This window comes from Mesoplodon mirus (assembly GCF_964341445.2).
Source record: "Mesoplodon mirus genome assembly, chromosome: 1".
Classification (NCBI taxonomy): Eukaryota; Metazoa; Chordata; class Mammalia; order Artiodactyla; family Ziphiidae; genus Mesoplodon; species Mesoplodon mirus.
The window spans coordinates 13,337,854-13,353,137 of record NC_138976.1 but is presented as its reverse complement, the minus strand read 5'-3'; the positions used below and the strand labels follow the sequence as shown (position 1 = coordinate 13,353,137).

General features: G+C 46.5%; 1 protein-coding gene across 2 annotated transcripts in view; it reads right to left on the bottom strand.

The window, feature by feature from the left end:
• Positions 1-1,518: 1,518 nt before the first annotated feature.
• Positions 1,519-15,284, bottom strand: part of GGTA1 (glycoprotein alpha-galactosyltransferase 1 (inactive)) — a 52,752-nt gene continuing 38,986 nt past the window's right edge. For both annotated transcript variants that reach the window (XM_082625478.1, XM_082625479.1), the window contains 3 exons: positions 15,058-15,159; positions 8,425-8,562; positions 1,519-4,103 (listed from right to left, as the gene is read on the bottom strand). In XM_082625478.1, the coding sequence (XP_082481604.1) occupies positions 3,410-4,103; positions 8,425-8,562; positions 15,058-15,159 (934 nt within the window). In that variant the 3' untranslated portion in view covers positions 1,519-3,409. The remainder of the gene's footprint in view (positions 4,104-8,424; positions 8,563-15,057; positions 15,160-15,284) is intronic.

Here is a 15,284-nt window from a genome sequence, read left to right as displayed (position 1 = left end):
GCCTCTGAAGAGTCTGGGTCTACTAAGTTCTCTCTCTTTAATTCCTAAGACAAGGACTGAGAGCTTTTGGTGGTGATTCCTTGCTGTCCAGATTTCAAAAACAAGATGGTTAAAGTGTGTGTGTGTGTGTGTGAGTGTGTATGCACATATGTGAAAGAGAGAGTAAGGGAAGCAGACTAGAGCTGTGGGAAGAGCAAAGGATTTGGAGTCAGACAGTCCTGGGTTTGAATCCACCCTTATAGACCTGAGGCTTTGACCAATGGATCCCCACTTAACCCAGCTTTCTCACCTTAAAAGAAGTATGCATTGTATATTATGCATTCATGCTTTCTATGATGTTTCACACTTGTGAGTATGCTACCATGCCTGTTACTCATTTACATAAGGTACATTTAATAAACAGTGATTAATAAATTCTTATAACTGTAAGTACTGCCATAGCTATCAGTAAATCACATAGTGACTTTGGCTGAGAGAGAGAAAATGAGTCATTACAAGAAGGACAAGAGAAGTCAGGCCCTTCTAGCCTTACAGAAACTTCTCCCCCTCCAGCTGCATGGAACCCCCCGAGTGGAAGGAGGAGGCATGGCTGTCCCTTCCACCCACCCCCTCACCAGCTTTGCCCTCTGAGGCACTTCCTTGGTATAACAGCTTATGAGTGCCCACTGGGCTTATAGAGGCCCTGCAGGCACAACATAAAGTTGAGAATGGTCGCAGAGTCTTTATTTTTACATGATCCATTTTAACTAATTTAATGCACTTGGGGCAGGTTTCGTGCAGAAAAATTGGGAAGTGGTACGGGCCTAGGAGCATACCTAGCCTTTAAAATATTACTTCTTATGGCAAAAATTCCCCTTTATCAGATTCTTCTATAAAGCAGCATTTTCCTTGATAGGAAACATGGCCCTCCATATGCATGGTGTCAACACATTTATCCTCATCAGCTTCTCTGGTGTGAGCTTCAGCTCAGTTGCTTCCCAGCTGGGTGGCTTAACCTTTCTGAACCTCACTTTGCTCATCTACAAAATGGGAATAATTCTCTTCTATGAGGGAATCATGCCCTGTTGCATATCCCAGGCACCACACTACATCAGGCTGCTCCACTTCAATTTTTGTATTTATTATAAATACACCCACCCAGTCTTGCTGGAAATTCAGCAAGTCTCTCCCAGGGCTCCCTTGGCCAGATATATTCCCCAGAGGTCAGGACTAGTAACCACCAGATATAGTTATGGCATTGTTTTCTCCCTCTGCCCTCGTGCCCCACCCAGACCTTCAGGGGCAAGCCTTATTCTACTGGCACTTAATTACTTCAGCGTATCACTTTGGGAAGCTCTTTATAAGCATTCATTGTTATAAAAGTGAGCGAATCTCAACCATGTTCTTTCTATCTTTGTAACAGTGGACAAATTTTTAGAAGGACACAAGGACTATTTGGAATCTAAGTATTTAAAATTCTGCAATTGACAATTCTGAACATCTTTGGGAGAAAATGCACACTCCATGACTGGACCAGAATATACTGAGAAAATAATTTATTCAATTGTAAATCAGGAATTTTATTTATTTTTTTAATACCGAACTATTAATAACATCTTGAGTTTGTCCATTTGGAATTTAAGTGAATTAAAAAAAAATCAAGATTCCTTCAAAAGGAAACATCAGTCCTTTAATCTCTGAGGATAGATCATTTCTTTGCTTTGGGACTTAAACCATGAACTCTCCCTACTCCAGAATGGATCCCAGAAAACTTAAGTTATAGAGAAGCAAGAGTCCTAACTGACCTGCAATCTCCTTTTTCTTTTACAAGGGCACTTCTTCAGGATTTTTGTTGGTTTTGTTTTGTTCTGCTGGGTTGTGAAAATTCTTGGCAAGAATTAAAGACTAGGAGGCACAGTAAAAACAGTAGCGAAAATGGAGGTTTGATTTTATCAAAGAAGCCCATGTGCTGAACATCAAGCCAGTGCAATGGCTCTTCAAGTAAATTGCTTGAAAATGGAAACCAGTGACCTAAACTGGAACACAAGCAAAATATAAACGTGCCTGCATATGTAAATGTTGCCTCCTAACTTCCTTTATGTTGAATTGCTTAACTTTAAATAATATGTAAGGTTTCATAGCTTCTCTTAGAGAAAGGAATTGAATGTTAAGCTGTCAGTCACGAAGACTGGGTCTCCCATTTCCATCCCCTCTACTTTTGATATAAAATCAATGAACTGTTTTATTATACACATCTGGTTGTTACACTTCAGTAGTGCAGATGGGGCAGGGGAAAACAAGAGGTTCCTTGATGTCAGCCCTCCAAGTTGGGGCATGATGGGCTGAGGGTTAGAGCAGGTGGTGGCCGGATTTGCTGATGACTGGCTGTCCTGAAGCCCAGGTCTGGGAAACGTAACCCCTTGCAAGCCTCTTCAATCCCCTGCGGGTCTCTGTCTACTCTGACACCACCCACTTCCTCTGGCCAAGGATTTGAAGACTCAAGTTCCAGAGCATGGGGGACCGAATATGACTTGGCCAAAACAAGAAGCATCTTCTAAGACAACACTTCTCTTGGTGTCGTAACGGTTGAGGAGACTGGAGGCCACCCACACTACCTCCCATTCAGCGCCTGGATCCATGCTGCTGTATTTATGTGCCAACCCCATGCCCTGTTCCCCTCAGAGGTGGCACTGCCCCCCCAGTGATCAGCCCCCTGTCTTTCTACTCTCTCTCCGCTATTTCATGGCAAACTTACTTTGAGGCTTTGCTTTCATTTCATGCCGAGCACCCACTGGCTCATCAGATTCCCTGTGACCCCCAACATTCGTCACTATGATATGCACTGGGAGTCTTGACCAGTCTTTGCACGGAAGCCAAACAATGTCCTGATAAGAAAAGGACATGGACCACAAACGGCCTGAAGTACTCTGCTGTTGAAACCACTTGAGGGTTGCCAAGGTTAACTGTGTCCTACTAAGAGTTCTCCTGTTTGCAAAGCAACCCTGTTGCTAGAGACTCAGCAGAGACAGGAAGACACTGAAAGCAAGAGGACAACGGCTCACAATTGTATCTTGTTGCCAAACACTTCCCTATGCATACTCTTCTCTGGTAGGTCAACTGACGCATGTAGAGTGTTTCTGGCTTTTTCTTTGCCCATGACAATTTTTTCTTTTTTTTTTTTTGGTTTAGCTGATAGTATATCCCCCCAACCCAGAAAAGATAAGAAATCACTAGGAATTTACATCTGATTACCATAGGTTCATTCTCCCATATGACAAGGCTTGAAGTTGCAAGGAGGAATAATATGTACTTGCTGTGTTGGTGTTTTGTTAGTATTTCTTTTTTAAGTTAAAATTAAGTGTTACTTTTCTGGAGAAGTAGCCAGAATAATACTCTCTCAAATTCAGAAACCTACCGGCACAATTTAAAGTCAGACGTTATTTCTAACCAAATTATATTCTTTTGTCTGCCAAGATATCTTGACAAGCTTAATATCTGAAGGCAGGCCTATATGATAATCCCAGCAGTATTCTGGGGATAAGATTTTAGTGGGTTTGTTGAGAAGGAAATACTTGTTTAGATGGCTTTCATCATGCCACTCGGCTTCTATGTCATTTTTCTTGTCCTGGAGGATTCCCTTGAAGCACTCCTGGGTGATGTTTAGGACCTGAGTGGGTGTTCCCCCAAAAATGGCCGCATGGTAATAAAAATCCCCCTGGCCAAACGGAATGTATGCTGCGGACTCTTTCCGCCTCTCGTAGGTGAACTCGTCAGGATCTGCCTTGTACCACCAGGCCTGTAGCTGAGCCACCGACTGGCCCAGGGTCTCCAGCCCAAAGGTGTCTTGGAAGACCTGGTCCACGTCCATGCAGAAGAGGAAGTCGACCTCATGCTGGATGTGGGCCACAATGTGCTCCCCGATGGTCTTCATGCGCATCATGCTGATGTCCTGCCACCTCTTCTCAGGCCTGATCTCAAACACTTTGAAGGAACGCAGAGGACCCAGCTCTATCAAAGGCATCCTGGAGACATCATCCACCATGATGTAAAATATGACTCTGTGGCCAACCATGAAGTACTTATTAGCAGACGTTAAGAACTCCTCCAAGTAATGCTCAATGTATCTGAAAGAAAGAAGAATGGGATACATGTAACCTCTAGGATTTCTGCAGGAGGCGACATGCTATTCTCATCATCTTGTCTGTATTTTGCAGTTTAAGAAAGGAATTATTTTTTCCCCCATCCCAGACAAGTGCTTTCACACAGAGGGATGTGCCTGGCCACTCTCCACCATTCAGTCACTCAACTTTGGGGAGGTGGAGTGACTTACCTGACTGATGATTCTAGAAGGGTGACTGGGCATGCCCAGCCCCGCCCCCTCTTCTCTCACTCTTGGAAGCTGGCCAGGTGGAAAGAACATGTGTTCTCAACTGCTCTGGGCCTTGTACCGGTAGCTTAGTGGTACAGGCCCTGCTCCCACAACCAGAGGCTTGCAGTTTCTTGTGCTGTAGGTGCCTGGACGCCCAAGTCTTTCTAATTCTGTGGTTCAACATTAGGAGGCCCAGGGCCTTCAGATATAAGCCACATTCTCCAGTATCAGCTTTAACTGTAATGAAGGTGGTATTCACTACCACCTGCCTTACTTAGCCCCTTGTCTCATTTATCAGTTGATTCAGACTTTGGGCGGGCAGAGGGGGCTCTAGTTCTTTTTTGTTCCTGCTTTCTTGAGATATAATTGACATATATCATTGTGTAAGTTTAACATGTGCCAAGTGTTGATTCGGTGCACATATATTACAAAATGATTACCACTGTAGCATTAGTTAACACCTTCATCACATCACATAATTATCATTTCTTTTTTGTGGCAAGAAGATTTGAGATTTATTCTCTGAACAGTTTTCAAGTCTGTAACACAATATTATTAACGATAATCACCATGCTGTATGTTAGATCCCCAGAACTTATTCTTCTGATAACTGCAGGTTTGTACCCTTCAATCAACATCAGGGGGCACTAGTTCTCAGGCCTCCCTTGAAAACCCCAACCTATACTCCAGTGTTGCTATTGCCCTACCAGATGCAAGGGTGACGTGACCCTTGGGTCCTTTGGGGATGCATTAAGTCTAACCATCGCCACTCTCTTATCCTTCTCTGGGACCCAGAGAATGGGTTATGAGACATGGACATCCTTCCATATTACACATTCACCCTGTGAATTTCCCTCTGGTCACCCCAAACACCAATCCATTAACCAGATACCACCATTATAAGACCCATCCCAATACCAGAGCAAACAAGCTCTGATTTAACCTTATTTTAACTGTCTCATTTCCTTTTTAAAAAATAGATTTTATTTTTTAGAGCGTGTTTAGGCTCACAGCAAAATTGAGCTGAAATTGCAGAGAGTTCCCATATGCGCCCCCCCCCGCTCCCCTGTCCCTCCCACAGCTTCCCCAATATCAACGTCCAGCACCAGGGTGGCACATGCATTGCAGTCAATGAACCCACATTGACACATCATTATCAGGCTAAGTCCACAGTTTACATTCTATGGGTTTGGACAAATATATAAATGACAGGTATCTTTCATTATGTATGGTATTATACAGAGTATTTTCACTGCCCTAAAAATTCTGTGTTATGCCTATTCATCCATTTCCCCACTCCAACCCCTGGTAACTACTGATCTTTTTACTTTCTCCATAGTTTTGCCTTTTCCAGAATGTCATATAGTTGAAATCGTACAGTATGTAGTCTTTTCAGATTGGTTTCTTTTACTTAGTAATGTGCATTTAAGGTTCCTCCATGTCTTCTCGAGCCTTGATAGTTTTTTTTTTTTTTTTTTTTGCACTGATAATATTCCACCATCTGGGTGTGCCACAGTTTATTGATCCATTCACCTACTAAAGGACATCTTAGTTACTTCCAAGTTTTGGCAATTATGAATAAAGCTGCTATAAACATCTGTATGCAAGTTTTTGTGTGGACATAAAGTTTCAACTTTTTTGGGTAAACGCCAAGGAGTGCAGTTGCTGGACCGTATGATAAAAGCATGTTTAGTTTTGTAAGAATCTGCCAAACCGTCTTCCAAAGTGGCTGCACCATTTTGCATCCCACCAGCAGTGAGTGAGAGTACCTCTTGCTCCACATTTTCGCCAGCAGTTGGTGTTGTCAGTGGTTTCGATTTGGGTCATTCTAATAGATGTGCAGCGGTATTTTAGCTATTTACTTATTCATTCAAAAAACATCATGTTTGGGACTTCCCTGGTGGTGCAGTGGTTGAGAATCCGCCTGCCAATGCAGGAGACACCGGTTCGATCCCTGGTCTGGGAAGATCCCACATGCCGTGGGGCAACTAAGCCCGTGGGCCACAACTACTGAGGCTGCGCGCCACAACTACTGAAGCCCATGCGCCTAGAGCCTGTGCTCCGCAACAAGAGAAGCCACCGCAATGAGAAGCCTGCACACAACAAAGAGTAGCCCCCGCTCGCCGCAACTAGAGAAAGGCCGCACGCAGCACCAAAGAGCCAGAGCAGCCAAAAATAAAATTAAATAAATAAATTAAAACGAAACAAAACAGAACATCATGTTTGTGTCTTCTGTAAGCCAAGCTACACGCTATCTTGTGAGGCCATGGAGATGATGGAGAAGGGGAAGGAGGAGTAGTTGGTTGGCTTAACACAACTCATGCCACCCCCAGACTCATGCTCAGTGAAGGTGGAATAAGTGTAATTTGCTGATCACACTAATGGCCAATTATGGTGTTTTGTGAGTAATAATAAGTGGCACTTCTTTTTGCTTTTTGGTTGCTGCTTGGATTCCCTTTCGTTACTACAAAAATAAACTGTGCTTTTAATATTGGTCTCCGGAAACCCCAGCGTTGACAGTATTGATTCTTTAAATGGAGAGAATATATCGGAGCAATATTAAGAGGGGCTTCAACATGACTCTGGGGCTGGTGGCCAGGAAATCCTTCCATACTCTGGAACTTTAAGAACAATCTATTGCACCCTGAAGCCTGGGAGACAATCCCAGGGGAAGGGAGGGGGCCTTTGTTAGGTTTAACATTGTTTAGAGATTAAAGCACTGAGGTTGGCTCTGTGCATTGTTATTTGAAAACAAACCAAACATCGTACCTCCTAAAAGTCCAAATCCACTCTTGGGAGGATTTATTGCTGCTGAGTACAAACAGTCCTCTCATGCCCCCGAGCGGAGAGCACATGGATTTCACCAGGATATGCGATTTACAGTTTAGTCCTGAGAAGCTGCAAGGAGATGGCAGAAACCATTGTGGAGCCGCCGGCAACGTTCTGCTCTTTTTGGAAACATCAGGATTAAATCTGTCAGCAGTGTGGCTGGCTTGTCCCCTCTCGTACCAAAGGACAAGGTGAGCTGAGCATCTGCTCCCGACTCAGTACAGATTCTTCTAGTAAAAATGTCAAAACTCCAGTCACCCTTCTCAATTAGAGATGCCGCCTAGGCCCCTGGGATGAGCACATCCAGTGACATTAGGACTTGATCAGTACGGTGATGGCAATGGCTTCTGGGCTCTGGGTCGGAGGTCTCGGGAGAACGCTCAGATCTTCACTCAGATCATCCTGGGCCTTCACCTCTCTTTGTACAGGCGAGAGATCAACTTTCCATGTGGCTTTTGAAAAAGGTACAGATGGGAAGGCCCATGGCGTGGCGGGGAGGGAGGAGGCTAATAGGAAAAGTGAACTTTTAATTTTGTTTTGGAAAAAAAAAAAATCTTCACTATAACCCAAAAGAACAAAATGGGTTATATTGTATTTTAAACTAAGATTACAGCTACTACTTTTAAGTAAGAATGACTGCAGTTTGGGGAGAAATGTTCTAAACAAGGAAATGGAAGCTGAAACAGGAACCTATCCAACCTCTGGAAGAGGAAGTTCTGACCAGCCAGATCTCCTGGGGCCAAAGCCTCCAGGATGAATGGGGCAGGAAGCAGCCCAGGAACCCATGGAGGAGTGGTCAGCCATGCTGATGTGGAAAACCACCGCACTTAGGTCACTTCTCTCCCTGATCCTTGGTCCGGGGTCTTGAGAGCGTAGGAGAAACAATGATGCCCATTCGGGCTGTCTAACAGCTGGCATTTTTGGAATTTCCAGAGAGCTGTGGAGGTCAGGGCAGAGGCGGCTGTGGGCGTGCTGTAGACTCCGGGCTCAGTGGGTGCAGCAGACATTCTTACCTGCAACCGAGGCCCTCAGTGAGGTGGGAAGTTGTCGACTCCCCGATCACTGTCTTGTTCTCAGCCTTTTGGGGCCTCAGCAGAAATGAGCCTGAAATGGTCCTATTACTCCATTCTCCTGTCTAACAATTCAGACACGTCACGAACAGCCTCCGTACGCCCAGGGGGCCCCTCGCCAACCTTCTGACAGTGGAACAAGAAAAAGTTAAAGTCAGTTTTATTGGCCACACCTACCTTCCGACAGCAAAAACCGTCAAGCCCACGGTAACTTTCTGTCTGGCATAATAATGTTCTAGGATAGCTCTGTTGTAGGTGCCTTCCCACACCACCGGCGCCTTCCATCTGGTCATGGTCACAACTTCTGGGCGTTTACTGGTGACAAAACAGAGTCCATGAATCAGGATGGCTTTTAAGGTAGGGCAGAGACGCTCTGAGGGAAAATGGGTCAGCCGTGGCTTATGGTGACTGTCCTTGAATCTCGACTGTAGTTTAACCTCAAACAGTCGGCTGGTGGTACGACATTTGCATCATCTTCTGGGTGAGGGACAGGAGACCCTGGCCCAGGTGTCTCTGAGGGCTGCGTTGGGGGACCCTGTGGGGACCTTACCTGTACAACTCAAACCCTCTGTCTCCCCGCCTTCCTGCCTTCCTTGTCCTCATCTTCCTTCTAAATCTCTCCTGCCGTCTCCCCAGCCCCTTCCTAAGCTGCCAGTGGCATCTCTGGGTGTTCTTCATCCCTGTGGGTGCCATCTGACCCTGAGAAAACCCTAGTGCTTGATGCAGGGGGACCAGAGAGTGCCATGAGAGCTGAAAGAGGAAGAAGCCGCTGTTTCAATTTGCCTTTTGCTAGAAGGGGATCCCTGGGTTGAACCTGGTTATAGGGCAAAAAGGGCCCCAGACTAAGGGGGTTCTGGTGTTTATCGTTCATTTGACAAACAAGGAGACAGTCACCCAGGAAAGAAGGGACCCTGCAGGCTGGGGCTCTTGCTCTGACCTCTCTCAGACCACGTGGCCTCTTTACTAAAGGCACAAAGCTGGGGGAGGTGGGAGGGGAGGATGTTCTCTGCACTCAGAACACTTGAAAGGGACTTGGCAGAGCCAACACAAACACAGGAAACAGCGTAAGAGCAACAACGACAAAACACCAAGCTGTGAAGAGTAAATGCAGAAAGGCTGAGTAGCAGCTGGGGCCCAGCCCGAGGCGGGGTGGGGGGATGGGAGTGGGATGGCGGAGACTCAGCTCTGACCCCCATTTGCTCTGGAAGTGACTGCACTTGCCTGTTGGGAAGTAGCAACTGAAACACAGTCATTTAGACTCGACCCCCATGGGCGAAGCTGAGTTTCTCCAGTGAGGCTGGGCAAGGCTGGGTCACCCCCTGCTAACCCCAACCCCCAGTAGAGTCTCACTCATGCCTCCTGTCTCTCTGTCCCCAAGCTCTGCACTCCTATTCTGGAGCTGACTCAGCCCTCCCACCCCTGCCCTGTGCCCTGCTTCAGCTTCAGGGCTGCTTCCTTCTTCCCCACACAGTGAATCTCCTCCAGAGATGGGGAGGGACACTGCCAGGCTGCTCTCGCAGCCCTCCTCACCTTGTCTGGAGTCTCAAACCCCACCCCAGCTCTGCCCTCCCACCCCGGGTAAGACAGCTGCATGGCTGCATGGCTGCACAGGGAGAGCTGCTCTTGGTTTCCTTCCATCATGAAAGAAGCTATTTTGGACTCTGCACCAACCTGTGTGGGATACTTTCACATACACTTTCTCATGTAGTCCTTGCAAAAGCCCTGCCGTGTTTTATGTTCATTGTACAGATAAGAAAACCAAGGCTCAGAAAGGCTTGTTAACACGTCCAAGGCCAAACAGCTAATGATGTAACGAACACACACTGGACACTTCCTATGGAACCAGGCACAGTACCAAGGGCTTCACCCTTCAGAGGTAGGTGCTATTTTGAGTCCCATTTTATCAATGAGGAAACTGCAGCACAGAGCAGTTAAATAACTTGTCTGAGGTCACACAGCTAGTAAGAAGCCAAGCTGGGATTTGAACCCAGATAACCTGACTCTGTAGTCTGTGCTCTGAACCACTGTATCTATTGCTTCTTATATTGCTTATTTATTTGCTAGGCTGATGAACTGGGGTTAAAACACAGGTTTGTCAGTCATTTCCACTCAACTTACTACTTCAGCATTTTTTATCAGTGCAGAATGAGAAATGATGATGTTTTTTGTTTTGTTTTTAGAAGCCTATATGATGCTTTTAGTCACATAAAACTCCCAGCTTTGTTGAATGACTGGATTTCAAACCAACACACACACACACACACACACACACACACGACTTATCCTTCTATAACCAATGTTTCTGAACATAAACCCTCCCATGCAGGGCTTCCCTGGTGGCGCAGTGGTTGAGAGTCCGCCTGCCGATGCAGGGGATGCGGGTTCGTGCCCCGGTCCGGGAGGATCCCACATGCCACGGAGCGGCTGGTCCCGTGAGCCATGGCTGCTGGGCCTGCGCGTCCGGAGCCTGTGCTCCACAACGGGAGAGGCCACAACAGTGAGAGGACCGCGTACCGCAAAAAAAAAAAAAAAACCCTCCCATGCGTTGTCACCTCATCCATTGCCTGTCAAGGATCTCTCAGCAGTTCTGTCCCAGGCCATCAGCTAAGCCATGCAGCCATGCGTGAGCTGAACATTTGGCAAGCCGGTAATATCATTTTTAAGAAAAGGAAGAAAAAGAGGAAGAGAAAAAGGAGGTAAAGGCCGGTATTCTTATTTAATACTTCTGGGTACAGGGGCTGTCCTTGACTTTCATTCTCTCACTGAATCCTCGCAACTACCTTCTAGAGCGGGTGCTGTCCTCACCCGTTTCACAAATAAAGAAAGAGGGGGTAGGCAAGAAGGAGAAGGGAACGACATCTCTCGCCATGTAATCAACAGGAGGGGCCAGACCAGGGCCCTCAGCCCCACCACGCACATCTGCTAAGTCTCTGCTCTGTGCCAGGCCCAGAGCTGAGCACGGAGATCAGAGGAATGAGACTTGTCCTACCCCTTGAGAGTCTCACAGTCCTGACAGGTGGTCTACCACATGCTCCTCCACCGCACGACCACTCAGTCTACACCTTCTAGAAAGACTGAGTCAGGACACCAGTGTCCAGTTTGTTTACTTGGCTGGGAAGAGTCCTTTGAGCAGGAAAAAAAAAAAAAAAAAAAGCAGTAATATTAAAATTAACGTTTCATTAAAAATTAAAATGTTCTATTTCCCAGCTGTGAATTATTAAATTCCACGGGCAATTCCAACATGTCAGCGACCCTGACTAGGAAGCCAGATGACAGGCTGAAAACGCAGGCCGTGGGGAGGAAGATGGGGTGTGGGGAGATGATCGAGATCAGCTTCCTGGATGAATCTCTGCTCAGACAGCCACCCCACCCCACCCTGAAAAAAAAAAAAGACAAGTGACAGCAGGCAAACCACACATGTGTAAGAGCCAAAGATGTCCAAGGTCACCAAGATGGGGCTCTAAAAGGAGGAAAGAGTACCAGGAAAGATGGGAAACTGCCCAAATGCCTTCTTTCCAAGCAGGGCACCCACTGTGTTCCTTCAGCTTGTGGCGTTCCAGCAGTACAGGCTAAAGGTTTCCCACAAAATAAAAGGGCCTCCATAACCCAAACACACACCTAGCTAGGTAATTGGTAGCTTTTACATTCTGTGTACTTATTTATGGGTACGTTGTGGTCCCCAAGGATGGGGAAGAGGAAGCGTTAAAGTTCTATGAATCATGCAGCAGTTCAAAACAGGTGTGGAATGCATACAACGTGTTATTTACTGGACTCCTTCCAGGCAGCAGCACGTAGCCAAGAGCTGATGGTGACATGAACAAGGGTGGTGGCTGTGGGATGGCAAGAAGGAGATGATGTGGGAAGAATCTGGGGGGAAGAGTTAACAGAACATGTAAATGAATTAGACTGTGGGATGGATGAAGGAGCGGATGAAGGAGGAATCAGAGAGGTCTCCTGGACTCTGGCTTGAGATGGGGAATGAGAAGAATGAGGGTGGGGTAGGATCAAGAACTCCACCTGGGTCACGTGAGACACACAGAGGTGTCGGGCAGGCAGTCAGACACAAGCAGGGGATCAGGGAAAACCTTTGGACTAAAGATATAAATGTGGGTGTCCTTCTCCCATGGATGGTGTCTGATGCCATGGAAATGGGTGAGAGCACATTGGAAGATGGTATAAAGAAAAGAGATGGGGATACTGGACTCAACCTCCAGAAACTAATATTTGATGGCTGGGAAGAGGGAGAGGCCCCAATTAAGGAGACTGAGAAGGGAAATGGAAGAAGTAGGAGGAAAATTAAGAGGATGTGATGATACAGAGAGTAAGTGATATTGATGTAAAAATGTATACACAGTATACTAAGATGTTTCAGACAGTTTACAGAAAAGGATACATTCCTATAAATATATTTGTTTATTCAATTGTTCATCTTTCATTCAGTTATGCAAGAAATATACTTTAGTTCCTGAGAAGGCTTAGATTTGGTGTCACTACAAATCAATATTCTTTAAATATCTGTTCGCCAGTTGTTTGGAGGAGAAACTGAGCCGTGCGTGGGGGAGAGTGGAGAGAGTGACAGCTGGTGGCTGTGAGCTGTTCCTCTTCTCTGACCCCAGTAATTCAGCCCCGGCCCCGCCTTCCAAGTCCCACTCAGCAAAGCACAAGTACCACAGTAAAAGTGTGCCGCCCTCCTTTGAAGGGAGCTTGGCGACCATCTCTAGTTCATCTAGCTGGCCCTTGGCGTGGGGCACGGGGGCAGGATGTCTCACCACCCCCCCATACACACACATCTAAGGAGCTTGTCAAAGCTACGGTGCCTCCATATTCTTACATTTCCAGGAATGGTTTAGCATCTCATAGATGGCTACCCTATGTCATTGTCCAGCTCTTCAAATGACACATGGGAGGCCAAAATTCCCCATCCTTTCACACTGACATGGATCCCTTATCCCAAAACAATAAGAGAACTTGCCAGAACATGTTCAGTCTTTCCAGAGCCCAAGCCCCCTCATGCTGGAATAGATACTACTCTCCCTTGATCCTCCTCCTACCTCTACAGCCGCTCCTGCTCCTTTTCAGACTTCTCTTCCTCCACTGGCTCTGTAAAGGCTGATGTCAGACATCCACCTGGTGGCCTCATCCAGGCCTGCAGATCCCATTGCCACCTGTACTCTGATGGCCCCTCTTCCTACATCTCTACTACGTATCTTCTGCCACACTTATGGGCACTGCTATAGACTTGACTGTTGTGTCCCCCCAAAATTCATGTGTTGAAACCTAATCCCATACATGATGGTATTAGCGGGTGGGGCCTTAGGGAGGTGATTAGGTCATGAGGGTGGAATCCTCATGAATGGAATTAGTGCCCTTAGAAAAGAGACCCCAGAGAGTTCCCTCTTCCCTTCTACCACGTGAGAAAACAGTGAGAACATGACCGTGTATACATTAGGAAGTGGGTCCTCATCAGACACCACATCTTCTGGGGCCTTGATCTTGGACTTCCCAGCCTTCAGAACTGTACAAAAAATATTTTTGTTGTTTATAAGCCATCCAGTCTATGGTATTTTGTTATAGCAGCCTGAATGACCAAGACAGGCACCCTGTGAATCTCTGTCCAGATGCCCCACAAGTACCTGAATCCACATACATCCCCAGTTGAGCTCATCGCCCCTCACGCCCCCACCACCACTAACAAACCCTTTCCTGGTCAATGGCACCACCTCCCACCAGTCTCTCAGGCCTCACGGTCATCCCAGACAGCTCCTACCTCCTTACCCCCAAACCGCATCCTTCTAAGTCAGTTTGATCACACCTCCTTACTAATCATGGCAAATATTAGTTGTACACCTAGCGCCCCTACAGGACAGTGAACTTCTTGAGTGTAACTGACCGATTTCTACTGTCTCCTGTGCCCAACACAACGTCTAGTACAGAATGTTTGACCGTGACTCCTAGTGAGAAATACATCTTCTGTCACAACCACATATGCACATACACATATATACGGAAGCAAAAATTCCACTAAACAGGGGCCTCCCTGGTGGCGCAGTGGTTGAGAGTCCGCCTGCCGATGCAGGGGACACAGGTTCGTGCCCCGGTCCGGGAGGATCCCACATGCCGCGGAGCGGCTGGGCCCGTGAGCCATGGCCGCTGAGCCTACGCGTCCGGAGCCTGTTCTCGGCAATGGGAGAGGCCACAACAGTGAGAGGCCCGCGTACCGCCAAAAAAAAAAAAAAAAAAAATTCCACTAAACAATACCTATACTTACTTCATGCGATACCTTCTGATTTTCTATTTGATTTCAATTTTTTTAAAAGTTGTTTTTAACCCATTCAGCTAATTTCTGAACACATTAATGGGTAGTGACCAGTAGTCTGAAAAACACCAGCTAGCATATCATAGGTGTTTGATAAATACTTGTTGTACGTTAAAGAATGCGTGCAGGGCCCTATGAGATTCTGGATCATCACTGCCATTTTACAGATGAGTTCACCGAATCACAGAATTTTCTTGCTCTGACTCTAGATTCCGTGGCTTTTCCACAACACCCCGTGGCCTGTCCCAGTGTTTTGTGATTCATTTGCTGCCGCTGGCTAACTGCTGTCAGAATCACTGTAGTTGTCGCTCAAGCATTTAAGTCAAAATATCCAGCCTCTCAGTTTCTCATCTAATCTGTTTTCAAGGTCTAATAGGTGCTAAGACTCTGTCTCCTCAGTCAGGAACACTCTCCACGGCACCGTTGCCTATGCAGCCCCCCACCACTGCTGAGCTATGGATTTACTGGACTTGGGGCGATGCTTCTTTTCTTACTGTGGATTAAACCAGTCCAAGAGCTGAAGCTCTTCTTCGTCCTCCTTTCTTTGTTCCTTTGCTTTGTCTATGTCTTCTTCTTCTTCGTGGTAACTGTGGGTCCTACATACAAAGGGAAAACAAGCTGAGGAAGGCAGGGAGGGAAAACAAGCTGAGGAAGGCAGGAAGGTGAGTGAGGATCCTGCAAAAACGGGTGCCAAGGCAGAGAACATGTGCACCAAGTGAAT